Below are 14,275 nucleotides of genomic sequence, written 5' to 3'. Positions count from 1 at the left end.
ACCTAGCTATAGCCCATAAATTCTATGGTTTCCAGAACAGAATTATAAACACCATGTAACAGCTCCATGCTACTCCAAGCTACTGTATTTTACCAGCAATTTGAAGAAGAAAGGATTGTCTATACCACATGCTCATCAGAGTATTTGCTTTTCAGCAATAATCTCAATAAAAATTCACAGGTTCAACAACATGTTTTTCCACTGCAAACTGACACAAGCTCTTTTGATTCATGGTGTTTTGTGACATGCAGTAGGAGAGTTAAGCTGATACGTTTTCATGGCAAAGACACAACACAGTGATTAATATTAGGAGCTACTTCATCAAATGAGCTCACTAATGGTTGGATTAAATAAGAAATATTACACTCAGCTCCATGGACTTGCCTGAGATTTTGCAATGCAGAATCTAGATATTTTTTAAATATTGAATTTGGCACTAAGAAACGGACTGAAGTCAAAGCACCACATTTAGATCTCTAAACAGGTAAGCTGTACAAACTACTCAACTATTCTTGCTCTCTTCATCGGAGCAGAAATTTAAACAAGTTTAAAATCAAATTAGGTTAGGAAGGTTTACGCTCAGCATTTGTTTGAAGCAAAATAACTTCTTGTCCAAATGGCTGTTCCTTAAAAAATATAAACTAGGTGACTCAGTGGAATGATACGCTCCTGGAGACTCAAACTGAAAGCAACAGAAGTGATTATGCTCTTTTCTTGGTATCTAGAGAAATTTTTGCCCAAATCACAAAAGTCTGGGTTTAGCAAAGCACCTAAGGATATGCTAAATTGTAAACATGTCCTTAAATTATGTCCCTGTTCCAGAAACAACTTAAACACAAGCTTATCTCTAAGTATGTGCTTAAAACCCATTGATTTCAACAGGAATTAACCACATGCTTAAGTACACCTCTACCCCGATATAACGCTACCCGATATAACGCGGGTTCGCATACAATGCGGTAAAGTTCCAACACGCTGCTCTGAGCAGCATGTTAAGGGTGTTGGGCTGGGGACGAGGGGTTGGATAAGGGGCAGAGAGTCTCGGGGGTGGTCAGGGGCTCCCCCCCCCCCCAGGGTCTGGGAGGCAGGAGCTGTGGGGGGCACTTTTCGGGGCCCCGCAGGCCCAGAGTGGCCCAGAGGATTAGCAGGGGGCCGGGAGCAGCCCGCTCCGCTTCCCTCGCCCCGGCCATGTCGCTCTGGGGAGGGGGCTTGGGGGAAGGGATCCCCCCCGTAGTCACCGGCAGCGGTGGAACGGAGCAACCCGGCCCCAGCCTGCTCCACTCCACCAGCTCCTAGCCGCAGTGCTCCGCTTCCCGCTGCAGGTGAGTGCGGGACCTTTCCCCAACGCCCCAGTGACACGGCTGGAGCTGGGGCAAGGAAAGCAGAGCAGGCTGGGGCCGCGTCGCTCCACTTCCCGCCGCCGGTGAGTGCAGAGGACGTCCTTTCCCCAGCCTCCCCGCACTCTCCAGTGGCGGGAAGCGGAGCAGCCTGGCCCCAGCCCGCTCCACTCCACCAGCTCCCAGCCACGGCGCTCTGCTTCCCACCACAGATGCGTGCGGGACCTTTCCCCAACGCCTCAGCAACACGGCTGTGGCCAGGGCAAGGAAAGCGGAGCGGGCTAGGGCCGCGTCACTCAGCTTCCCGCCGCAGGTGAGTGCGGGACCTTTCCCCAACGCCCCAGCGACATGGCTGGGGCCAGGGCAAGGAAAGCAGAGCAGGCTAGGGCTGCGTCGCTCCGCTTCCCACCACTGGTGAGTGCAGAGGACGTCCTTTCCCCAACCTCCCCGCACTCACCAGTGGCGGGAAGCGGAGCGCCGCGGCTGGGAGGTGGCGGAGTGGAGCAGGCTGGGGCCGTGTTTCCCGCCGCTGCTGGTGAGTGCCTGTTGGGGGGCGGGGGATGTGAATAGGGGTCGGAGCAGTCAGGGGACAGGGAGCAGGGGGGTTGGGTAGGGGGTGGGGTCCTGGGGGTGATTAGGGATGGGGGTCTCTGGAGGGGGCAGTCAGGGAACAAGGAACGGGGGGGGCCAAAGCAAGTTCGATATAACACGGTGAGATATTTTTGTCTCCTGAGGACCACGTTATATTGGGGTAGAGGTGTACTTTGCTGAACTGTGGCCCAAATCACCATGCAATTTTGTATAACTGGAAGATTGGGTCAGCAAGCCATTAAGACTAGACAGCAATGAGGCACACTGACATAGCTATGTAGTGCAGCTTGCAGTGAAGCTGAAAGGAGGCACTGAAAGGAGGAAAACATGACACAGCCCCTCACTTTCATAAGCAATAGCTTCTATAAAAAAAGTTGAAAAGGGGAAAATTGTACTGTAATCGGAGTAATATTACAGTGCATTTATCGATATCTATCATAGCAGCCTTGAGAAACAGGGCCTCAAAGTGACATCAGTGCCAACAGTGGAAAGCATGCAGGAAGAGGCTAGAAATGGGTAGGTACAACTAAGAAGAGCAGAGAACTATTTAAGTTTACTGGGCATTTCTTTGGATAACACCTACTGATTCTGGGTCTCTCTGTTGTTCAAGAAAAGCTGAGAATTCCACCAGTCTGAGTTTGGTGGTACCAATAGATCGACCCTGCCAAGCGGGAACTGAGGGTGCTGGAGCTGATGCAGGCTCAAACCCTGAAATACAAAGTATTATTGTTATGTACAAGTCAGTCAATTTCTCAAGTTCCACTTTCTATATTAAATTTAACTAGGAGCCATAGGGATCTTCTTAATTCAGATTAAAAAAAAACATTTAAATCAACGTGGATTTATTGTTTGTTAAAGGTAAATAACATGGAAAGATGGAGATCCAACCTAGTGATCACAGTATCAATGTGGTTGGTCAATCTAAGGACGGTGTGAAACAAAAGTGGAGCTTCCTTGATTTATCTGGCTAGCGTGTCTCTTTAAAATCTTTGCTTAAACTATATTATTGTACACTTTACACAGCATTACAACTGACATTTCATTGGCAGCATGGTCATTCATAGGCAGCATGGTCTAATGGGAGTCAGGAGACCTGGGTTCTATTCCTGGCTCACCACTGACTTGCTGTGTGACCTTGGGCTTTCCTCTCCTGTTCCTCCTCCCACTCTTGCCTATTTACAGTGTAAGCTCTTCAAGGCAGGGTTCTTCTATGTGTTTGTGCAGAGCCCAGCACAGTGGGGCCTTTAAGCACTACTGCAATACAAATAATAATAAATAATTAATGTAGGGAGATGAATCGTAACTTAAAGTGAGAATAAAGGGTCAGTGACTGGACCCATTATGAGGAAGCATGTCTACCATCAGAACTGATTCACCACAACTAAAACTGTAACTGTTCTCTTCCTTCAAATTGTGGAAAGTCACAAAAGGAGAAAGAATAAAGAAGGAGTGGAGCAACTGACCAGAGGAGATAGACAGACAAGACACCACAGAAGGTAGGGCAGAGCTAATCCCCTGAGATTTGAAAACCAAGAACACATTTCTGAAATGGGTTCAGAGAGATGGACAACAAGCCAGTGAAGGTGAAAGAGGAGTCAGGTAACATGTACTCCCTGGAATGGGAATCTGACTGTAATTCTTCTACACCTCAAATCTAGATAGCGGAGATTTAGGAATCCTATGTAAAAAGGGGAACTGCAACAGTCAAATGTGAATATGGATTTTAGTAATGCTGAAAATTCTGGCAGTGTTCTTGCAGTGGCAAGAAACAGATTCCAAAAGGAGATGTGAAAAACTAAAAGTTGAAGATGACTCATAATTTCTGGCATCGGGAGCAACATTACATAATTTAGGAAAAATGAGACGAGAGTGAGATATGCAAAACTACAAAGGGAAGTTTTTACTTGGAAAGATGGCTAGCATCTTTCAAGTAATCTGTAGTAGGAAATTATAATGTAGAGAAGAATGGATAGAATCGAGAACAGCCAATAAATGACAAATAAAGGGATGAGGAAGTTTCCTGAGGCACACAGTTTGTTGACATTTGCATAGAAATAATGCCCATTATTGAAACTTGCAATGAAATGTACATGAGATGACAAATAGGGGGAAAGATCACAGACATAGTTTTGGGCAATCATAGCCTCTTTTGCTTTGAGATATAAGACTTCTACCAGACTAAGGAGTAGCTAGCAGAGGAGAGTTGTAGTGTCACTGGCTTCTAGGGTGACCAGACAGCAAGTGTGAAAAATCGGGATGACGGTGGGGGGTAATAGGAACCTATATAAGAAAAAGACCCAAAAATCGGGACTGTCCCTATAAAACTGGGACATCTGGTCACCCTACTGGCTTCTAACCTGAGATGCTCAGGAAGGAGAGAAAGATCAATAATGTATATACCGGCAGTGACATGTTTTATGCCTTGTGGGACTGAATATAAATTATTTTGGTACAATTTTAGCTCTGATTTTAAGTAAATGCAATTTACTTTGCATGAGTGAGGGAAGCAATAGTTAGCCCTTGAATTGCAATATGCAGCCCATTACCCAGTATGTTCTTCATAAGTCATTGTCTTGCATCATATAAAATACCACCAGGTGATATACTTTAGTGCCACAGGAACTGCTGGCATGTATGGCAGTGCTGGGATTAGGAGTCCCTTTTTCCTACCTAAGCAGTGATTTTTCTTCATAATTTATCAATTGCTTGTCCACTGATGTCTGGAAGGGACATATGAGACTCTGGACACAGATTAGTGGGCTCTGTGGGGCTCAGAAATTAACACAACACACTCATTACTTTTCCTTATGCAATTCAGCTCTGTTTAAAGGAAGCTAAAAAATGAAGTTACCTGAAATGGGAGCTGTGACTGTTGGCTGAATAGGATACGCCTGCTGAACGAATGGCTTCACACTGGAAAAAATAGTTACACAAAATCACATACTATACAATTCACAGTTCATTCAGTTAGTTATATAGCACAAGGAAATACATTGTTAATAATATTTATACACCCAGATGTCTCTTTCCTAATAGGCATATTTAAAAGATAGTCAACAAACAGGTTATGAAGCAAGGAGGGGTCACCCCAAATGTAAAACAGAGCCTGATTCACAAGATACTGGGCTTGACAGTGTTCACTTTAGTCAGTGGTTCTCAATCTATTTGCCATTGTGCGCCGCAGATGCAGCTCTCTGTGTGTTATGAGGACTGCATCCACATAATATATATACTACCTGTATGGCCCTGAGGATGTCACATGGGCCGCAATTGTGTGTTGATTGGACTGCAAGAGGGTTGAGAACCACTGACTCAGGTAGTAGGGAAAAATAATTCCCTCCACTGCAGGAATTACTGGATAACAGTAACAGAGGTCACACTAGATGATCATAATGGTTGCTTCTGGCTTTCTGTGAATCCAAATCCCACTGAATCCAAGAGAAAGACTCCCACTGACTTCAACGAGCTTTGGATAAGGCCTATAAAGAGAGCTGGGAGGAGGTATTCCACAGATCACGCTTTCCTGTACGGCTGGGGCTGAATAGTCAGGTTTACAAGTCTCTTCTCTACATGAAGTTGCTGTTACCAAGGGGCCATGCAGCTTCAAACCCCACTGAACAGGGCCAGGCCTTTCATCTAGTTGTGGCTCACGTGAAGTGGTCATTCCCTGCCCTACAGAAAAATAGATGTCTGAGCTATCTTCTCTACATCTCCCCCCATGTCCTGTATATAAAATGAGTGAGGTAAGATTTGTGTTGGAAACACACATATACATACACACAATTTATAGTGCAATTCTATACCATGGGGGGATTATTGTCCACAGTTAATATTCAGCTTCTGCCTTACAGAGTGTTATCACCTGTAACGTTTTAACAGGAGCGATAGGAGCTTTGTAACTGAAAAGGTTAATATAATAGTCTAATCTTCTATTTTAATCTTGCTAAGTATTTGCCTGAATAATATCCTCTGGCAATGAATTCCACTGATGAGTTACATACTGCACATAAAAGCATTCTTATTTTTCAGACTTACTCTTGTGAGGATCCCGGCTGCCCTGTTTGTATCATTCCTGGCCAAAACTAGATGGAGGGTGGAGGGGAGAAAAACAACTTTGTAATTGCCGTCTTTGTAGACTAATTTCATATATTTATACACAAAATTACTTATTAATTTTGCAAACATAGATGTAAGTACAATTTGAGCATAAATCCATTGATCTAGCCTTTATTTCCTACTGATTGTTGTTAGGAAATAAACTTTTTATTGGCGTCAGTTAACGACTTACCCCGGGTGCACCAGGAAATGTAGGACGGGGAATTCCTGGCAGGCCCAGCTTGTTGTGTATAGCAGTAGCTGATACTATCTGAGCGGATGACATTGCTGCCATGTGCTGGAGTGCCTTGTCCTTTGCAGTCTGATCCTTTAACATGACAATTATATGGATTCTTAAAACATTTGGCACAGCAAATCCTGTTAAATAAGTGCAGCTACAAGCACATAAGCCAAACTTAAAAGGCCACAGAAAATGAAAAATAGAAAACCATGCAGAAAAATATAGCATGAAGGCTAAAATACATTCAAATTTCCTCAAAGCAAAAATCTTCTCTCAGAGATGCATGGCAGAGCTGAATTCTCTCAGTCTGCTCTCCTGACATGCAGAGAACTCTGGAAGAGCAAATTGTTCCCCAAGTTCTGCAAATCGGATCCACGTAGGCAGATCCCTTTGCAAATGCAGTGCTTCACTGACTTCATCTAAGCTTTGTCTTCAATAGAGGTCTCCATGTATGGCTCTGATTGCAGGACTGGGACCTATGAGAGTTGAGCTCAACCATGCGGATCTGAGAGAATTTGCCCTTAATGAAAACTTTTAAGGAGAACATAGAATTACAGTCACTTGAAACAGGGCATTATTTCTCTTCATGTTTATACACAAACAAACATTTCAAATTCTGATATCCTATATATATATAGATATATATATTTTTTTTAAATCGTCACAAAAACAAGGAAATATTTGGTAACTTCCAATTTGAGAAATTTCCATTAATAATTTACAGTGCTTCCAAAACAACAACAAAAAAACCTGCTTTCAAGCACAGAGACCTGGCTTTTTAAAAAAAATTGTTTGATTATAGATTTAGGAAAGTGGATGTATTAGGACAGTAAAAATAGGCACACAGTAAATTTTGTTATTCAATGGCCAGATCACGTTCCTCATTTGTAAATACTGTATTAATAAATGCTAATGTTTAGGTCCACGACTTACAGTGAAGGAACACAAGCAATAATAGGCAAGTTCGTTTTTACAAGCAAAGTAGCAAGCATGCTGGCAAGGGATGCATGCTTTTATATATGGTACATGAATGTGCATATATGTTCCCTGTAAAGCTTATATGTAGTAGTATTATAGGTGAGCAGTTTCTTCCTTTGAACAGCTCCTTTAGAAACAGCACAGGCTGAGAATACAGTAAAAGCTAGCCAAAAAATCTGCCAAGCACAGCTAATGTACATAATACTTGCTTTAGTTAAAATACTTACCATGCTTGTTACCTGGATACAACAACAAACAGTTTGTTAAAATGCTTGTGTATAACAGAAGATTTTAGTAAAGTACTTCACAGCGTAATAAGAGACAATGGAAGAGCGGTTTGCCAAATATTACATATAAGGTATAAACAAATAAATAATTTTCACCGAGGGACTGATTCATCAAAAGATAAAAAAAGTAAAAACACTCGGGGAACTATGCTCTTCTCCACTGCAGAGAGCAGCAGATCTTGGGTGGTGGGTACTGGCCCTTCAGCATGTTTCCATGGCCTTGGTGTGATCCTATGGAAGCTCCTCTGTTGGATGGAGCTTTGTATATTTTGGCCTCTGCTGGTTTATAAGGGACCTGACGGCAGGTGGAGCAGGGGAGTAGCTACTCTCAGCAGCATTCTCCCTTGCACAACCTGCAGGTTTATAGGCAGAAATCCAATCAAATGTTAATGCTTCTTGAAGCAGCATTAACACCTGTGGACCCATCCATAACTGCTCCTGCACAGCCACAGGGGAAGCAGCTGAGAGCAACACGGTTCCTGTAAAAGCCAGGCTGTCAGGGAGAAAGGGACAGTGGAGTGGCTGTGTAGGGGACACGGGGACTCTGAGGCTCCTGAGGTCTCAGGAGATCTGCTATTCAAAAGGCTGACTCCACCAGCAGTTCTGCACAGTGAGAAGGAACCTTCTGACTGAAAACGCTAGTAAATATATAATATGGCCCTCAGACAACATGTGTGGTGTCCTTGATTTCTGACTTGGTGAATACAGATTTAGGGGCTAATCCTGCAGCCTTTACTCAGGCAAAACCCGCACTGAAATTTTGAAATTAGTTGGTTTGAAAGAACTAACAATTACCTGCACAGCCTCCTCTCTAGGTATGATATATCCAGTGCCTTCACATAAACAGTGCAGCCAATTCATGGGCTTCTTTTTGAATTCCCAAATATATATTGCTCTGCTGTTATATGGAATTTGCTCCTCTGTGAATCTAAACTCTACTGGGGATTAAATATTCAAATGCTCTGTTTGGGATATAAATGCCTAACTGGGCATTGCTCAAGCCCACAATGAATTATGCTCTTACAGACAATCAAAAAAAAAGAAAAAAAAAGAAAAAAGCTTTTAAAGATTTCTATTTTCCTACAGGAGTCGCACTTCAGAGGAGCAAGTCCAGAAACAGCACGTGTCATTTACCCTTTACTAGTGATACGTCTGACACTCACGAGTTGCAGGAGCTGTCATAGGGGCTGTGCAATGAAGAGAAGATTTGTGTAAGTTATCGTGGGGGATGAGAACGGGTAATTTAAAAAAAAATCTGACTGTGAAGAGCTAAGTGTATGTGTGTGTGTGTGTATATATACGAATAATAGAATGTACTGTTGCTATGTGCATTTAAACACCCTGCATTTCATCCCAGAGGTGCATGCCTTTCTGTAGTAGCAATGCATTTCCGTCTCTTTGACTAGTTACATTTTGAATTCTGCTAGGCTGGAAGAAGACAAGATCAGCACTGGCAATGCAAGAATAGCCCTGAGGGCAAATGTCTCACAGAATTATAAAAGTCTATATAAATTCTTCAACTGGTTTCAATGGAGCCACACCAATAAACATCAGCTGGGAGTCTGACCCTAGTTTAGGATTCTGAGTCTCTGGTCTGGCATAGTTTTTTAGCTGGTTAGAAAGGAAGTTTCTTCCGAGTTAAAAAGTTGCCTGGCTTAACTTCTCTTTCATTTCAAAATCAAATACTGTACAAGTAGACAAGAGGCTCCAATTTCCACTGGTCCTGAGCACACATAACTCTAGCGGAAGTCAATGAGAGCTACAGCTGATTGACACCTGTAAAATAGAGCCCAAGACACTAGTCTTTCAAAAAATCCCCATTTTAAGGTTCATTTTTTACTTGGATCAGAAAATGAAGCACTAGCCACATTTACCTTAGCTCACTTAAAAATAAACAAAAATAAATAAAAAATTGCAACAGCATGTATAGCCACATCAATTCTGCATAACCAATACAAAAGCGATCACATTGTCACTAATGAAATGCAGACACTTCTGGGGTGAAATACAATAACTGATTAATAATACATAGCAATACTCAGAACAGTTTAGGCAGAAAGTGAAGAATACTATATCCAATTAAAATAGCAGGGGGAATTTAGGCAGGCAGATTATAGTAATTACCCAAATTGGAATTTGGCCAGGACACATGGCCTACTCTAACAGAGAACGCCATGGGATCTTTAATGACCACAAGGCGTCAGGACCTTGATTTTACATCTTATCGAAGACAGAGTGCCTCAATTATCCGGTGTATAAATTTGGAATAGCCCTACTGAAGTCAATGAAGTTACAAATATTTACACTGGGGTAAATGAGAGTAGGATTTGGACCAGAATATCCAGCAGCACAGATATTGGTTCAACATAGACTCAGAAGAAGAGGTTCCCTACAGCATTATTAACATTAATTCCTGCAGCAGCTTAAGGTATTTCTTGGATGAGTCCCATCTGGTATTGACCTGCCCTGACCCTACTTAATTTATGAGCTCTGATGGGATTACTGGTGCCCGAGAATGACACTGAAGTAAATCATGGATTTCACTTTTAAAAATCCTCTCTTCTTTTTCTCCCATTACCAAATTCTTGTATTTTGTGATATACAGTTAGAAGCACTAGACTAGATTTAGAGCTCAGCCATACCAGTAAAAATCTGGAATTCTATTGAAATCACTAGATTTTCCAGTGAGCTCAGAATTTGTCTTGCAATTTTTAGCTGTCTCCAACTTGAAGTTATAAGCCTTTTGAAAGATTTTGTGTGTGTGTGCGCGCGTGCGCACGTGTGCACACATGGACAAGGGGTAAATTGTCAGAATCTAACAAATGGATTATACAACTTTTAATGAACCAGACCCCTAGAGTTTATGTTACACACATTATTTTGGAATGTGGATCACTGTCACATTAGCAGAGGACAATTCTCCAGAATCATCCACTTTACATCCAAATTACAAATTTAAATACATTAAAAGAAACATAGGGTAAAACAAGTTTTACATAACCAGCACATTAGGATTTGTGCTTGACTTTCTTTTAATCCAACATAAACCACAGAATAATCAATCAGTTTACTGTAGTTCTGCTAAAAGAAAAAGGATCTGTTATCCTAGAATGATAAATGGGGCTTTCAATACCACATTGACTAGATGGATTTTGAAAAAATATCTAAGACATAAGAAAATTAAGGGCAACAAAAGATCATGTGAATTCAAAAAGCCCTAAAACCTATTGAATGATTTTTTAAGACAAAACTTTTCTTGTAGGAGAAAAATATGATGTGGTGAAGAAGAAACAGCAATTTTGCTCACAAAATGGATTTTACAGTGTAGCGTAAGACACTGATATAAAATAGTTTCCTAATAAGTAATTTTGCAGATGTTATTTCTGCTCATATATTATATTGATTCAAATAACCTTTGCAATTATTAGCTGTAGCTCAAAAAAGATAAACAAATCGTGAAACTATACAATTTTTCTGGACAAAAGAGGGAGAGCACTTGAATGTTTCTAGCCCTGCTCTCCAATTTGCTTATTATTAGAGAAGACAGTAGTAAATACAAAAGCTGGCTATTTCAGCCAGGCAATAGCTAATGCCAAGAAGAGAATGCGCATTCAAAGCTGTCCCAACTTGCTGCCTAATGAGTAGCAATTAATCCATTTTATTGTATTTCAAAATGCTGAAGACTCCATTCACATCAAAGGGAATTTTTCAATGCTTTTATCATTGTTCATTTAAAAAGTATAGAGCTATCTTTAGCATTCTATCATTGTCAACAATAATATTTTTTTATTCCTCAATGTGGAATGTAGAATAATGGATTTTAAAACATGTAATACGTATGAACTGTAGGCATTTTAATGTTTCTTTTTTGCTTCTCTTTTAATTAATCTTATACAATGAAAGAATATCTAAAATCAAAGTCAAAGATAGGAGTGGATTCTGGTGTATGGACTTTTGCTTGAATTCTGTATCCTTGCTTTTTATTTAGACAAAACTCCCATTGGCTTCAATAGTAGTTTTTCTTGAATGCGGCGTGAGGATTCAGTTCACCATTAGCACGGAGAAGGGAAAGTAGAATTTTTATCTGATAAAGCTGTTTCTGCATCTCAGATATACCAGTCCAGAAAGATGGGTTGCAGCATTTCCTGTCTGAGTGACAGTAACCATCACCAAGAGGAACTGCCTCTGAGTTTTGTCTCCAAGAACATCACTCTCCCACCCTCTTCTTGCCTCTTTCTCCAGGAGGCTTCCATAACCTTAGAAACATTTTAAAGATGGGGGTGGGGAGGCTAAGATCCCTAAAAAAACCCTACAATATTTGAAATCCTGGCCTAAAGGAAATAGGATGCATTCCCCTCCCTGGCGAGATCTGTGGGACACTTCAGATTGGTGTATTTGAGATGCAGTAACAACGATTACAGGTAAAAATTTTCCTGCATGCTAAGATCCACCAATCCAGAGTGATTGTTGGCGTAGTGCCAGGTAAATTATTACAAGGACAACCATACTGCACCCTCAAAAATACTTTCCGTTGAGGCTTTCCTCTCACTATTCAGGAAGAGGATGCTGGCAAACAGCCTTTACAAGGAGTGGGTAAGAAATATTATCTGTCAGGTAAGCTTCAACAATATGCCAGCCAATTCCTAGAGTAACCATAGCTTTGCAATCTTTATATCCAGTCCTAGGATACTGGCAGAGGACGAACAGCTAATTGGATGCCTTAAATTCCTTAGCAGGAGTGCCAAGTACTCTATCACTGGCTGGATTCAGGCAAAGGCTAGGTAGGTTGAATGATCTCTTGGTTTAAATTAAATCCTGAAGGCATCTTGGGAACAAAAATTATTTACTGCCTACTTTACAACACTAAAAAAACAGGAACTAAGGTCACTGGGACTGCTCCCAGAAGTCCAACACAATAGTTATATGGAAAGAAAATTATTAGCCGTGAGTGGGCCACAGCCAAGGCCAGTGGATCCACCACTACAGAATTCTATAGGCCTGAAGCTCTGGATCCTAGATGTCTACTACAGACCACCAAATTAGGAGGAGGTGGTGTATCAGATATTTCTAGAACAAACAACAGAAATATCCAAAACACGAGACCTGGTAATAATGGGGGACTTAACTAATAATATGGCAAAACAGAACTTTTTGTTCCGGAAAGCGGATAAAGTAACAAGGGGGACAGCTACTTTAGACCTGTTTCCGACCAACAGCGACTAATTGGTAGCGAATCTGAAGGTGGAATGCAATTTAAGTGAAAGTTATTATGAAACAACAGATTTCATGATTTTAAGGAAAGGAAGGAGTGAGAGCAGTAGGATAAGGACAATGGACTTTAACAAAGCAGACTTTAACAAACTCAGTGTACTGGTCGGTAAGGTCCCATGGGAAGAAAATCAAAGGGAAAAAGAGGTTCAGGAGAACTGGCCATTTCTCACGGAGCCAGTATTAAAGGCACAACTACAAACTATACCAGTGCGAAGGAAAGATAGGAAGATAGTAAAAGGTCAAAATGGCTCCATCTGAAGCTCATTAATGACCTGAAAATCAAAAAGGATTCCTACTAAAAGTGGATACATGGACAAATTGCTATGGAGAAGTACAGAAGAATAGCACAAGCACGTAGGAACAAAATCAGAAAAGCTAAGGCACTAAATGAGCAAGGGACATAAAACGGAATAAGAATATATTAGGAGCAAGAGAAATAGGAAGGAAAGTAAAAAGAAAAGGAGGACTTGTGGCACCTTAGAGGCTAACAAATTTATTTGAGCATAAGCTTTCGTGAGCTACAGCTCACTTCATCGGATGCATTCCGTGGGAAGTTTAGATCCTCTGCTTAGTGGGGAAGGAAAGCTAATAACTGCTGACATCAAGAAAGCTGAGGTCTTCAATGTCTATTTTGCTTCACTCCTCGCTAAAAAGATTAATGATGACCAGATACACAACACAATTAATATTAACAAATAAGGGAAAGGAATGCAAGCTAAAATAGGGAAAGAACAGGTTAAAGAATATTTATATATAAATTGGATGTAGTCAAGTCAGCTGCTGAATTCTGCTAATTCCTTAGGTACCCTAGCTGCTGAAATTCATTCTAGGGTACCTAAGGAATTAGCAGAAACAATCTTGGAATAGTTAGTGATTATCTCTGAGAACTCCTGGAGGAGGAGTGAGGTCCAGAAGACTAAAGAACGGCAAACCTGGTACCTATTTTTAGAAAGGGGAACAATGAGAACCTGGGGAATTATAGACCTGTCAGCTAACTTTGATACCTGGAAACATACTGGAACAAATATTAAACAATCAGTTTGTAAGCATCTGGAAGACAATAGGGTTATGAGGAATAGCCAGCATGGATTTGCCAACAAATAATCATGCAAAACCAATCTGTTTTCTTTCTTTTACAGGGTTACTGACCTAAAGAATGACATGGGGGCAGGGGGAAGCTATGGACATGATATGTCTTTATTTTATGGATTTGATATGTCTTGAGACAGCCCCACATGACAGTCTCATAAGCAAACTAGGGAAATGTGGTCTAGATAAAACTACTAAAAGGTGAGTACATAACTGGTTGAAAGCCCGTATTTAAAGAGTAGTTATTCATGGTTTGCTGTCAGATCGGGAGGGCATATCTTGTGGGGTCCCACAGGGGTCAATCCTGGGTCTGAAATACTATTCAATATTTTCATTAATGACTTGGATAATGGAGTATAGAGTATGCCTATAAAATTTGCAGATGA

At 41.2% G+C, this 14,275-nt stretch overlaps 1 protein-coding gene across 2 annotated transcripts in view; it reads right to left on the bottom strand.

The window, feature by feature from the left end:
• The window catches only part of TEAD1 (TEA domain transcription factor 1), a 208,363-nt gene that overhangs the window by 43,947 nt on the left and 150,141 nt on the right, over positions 1-14,275 (bottom strand). For both annotated transcript variants that reach the window (XM_074955079.1, XM_074955078.1), the window contains 4 exons: positions 6,217-6,351; positions 5,964-6,010; positions 4,780-4,841; positions 2,512-2,636 (listed from right to left, as the gene is read on the bottom strand). In XM_074955079.1, the coding sequence (XP_074811180.1) occupies positions 2,512-2,636; positions 4,780-4,841; positions 5,964-6,010; positions 6,217-6,351 (369 nt within the window). The remainder of the gene's footprint in view (positions 1-2,511; positions 2,637-4,779; positions 4,842-5,963; positions 6,011-6,216; positions 6,352-14,275) is intronic.

This window comes from Natator depressus, chromosome 6 (assembly GCF_965152275.1).
Source record: "Natator depressus isolate rNatDep1 chromosome 6, rNatDep2.hap1, whole genome shotgun sequence".
Taxonomy (NCBI): Eukaryota; Metazoa; Chordata; order Testudines; family Cheloniidae; genus Natator; species Natator depressus.
The sequence above is the reverse complement of the archived record's forward strand: the minus strand, read 5'-3'. Positions and strand labels throughout refer to the sequence as shown.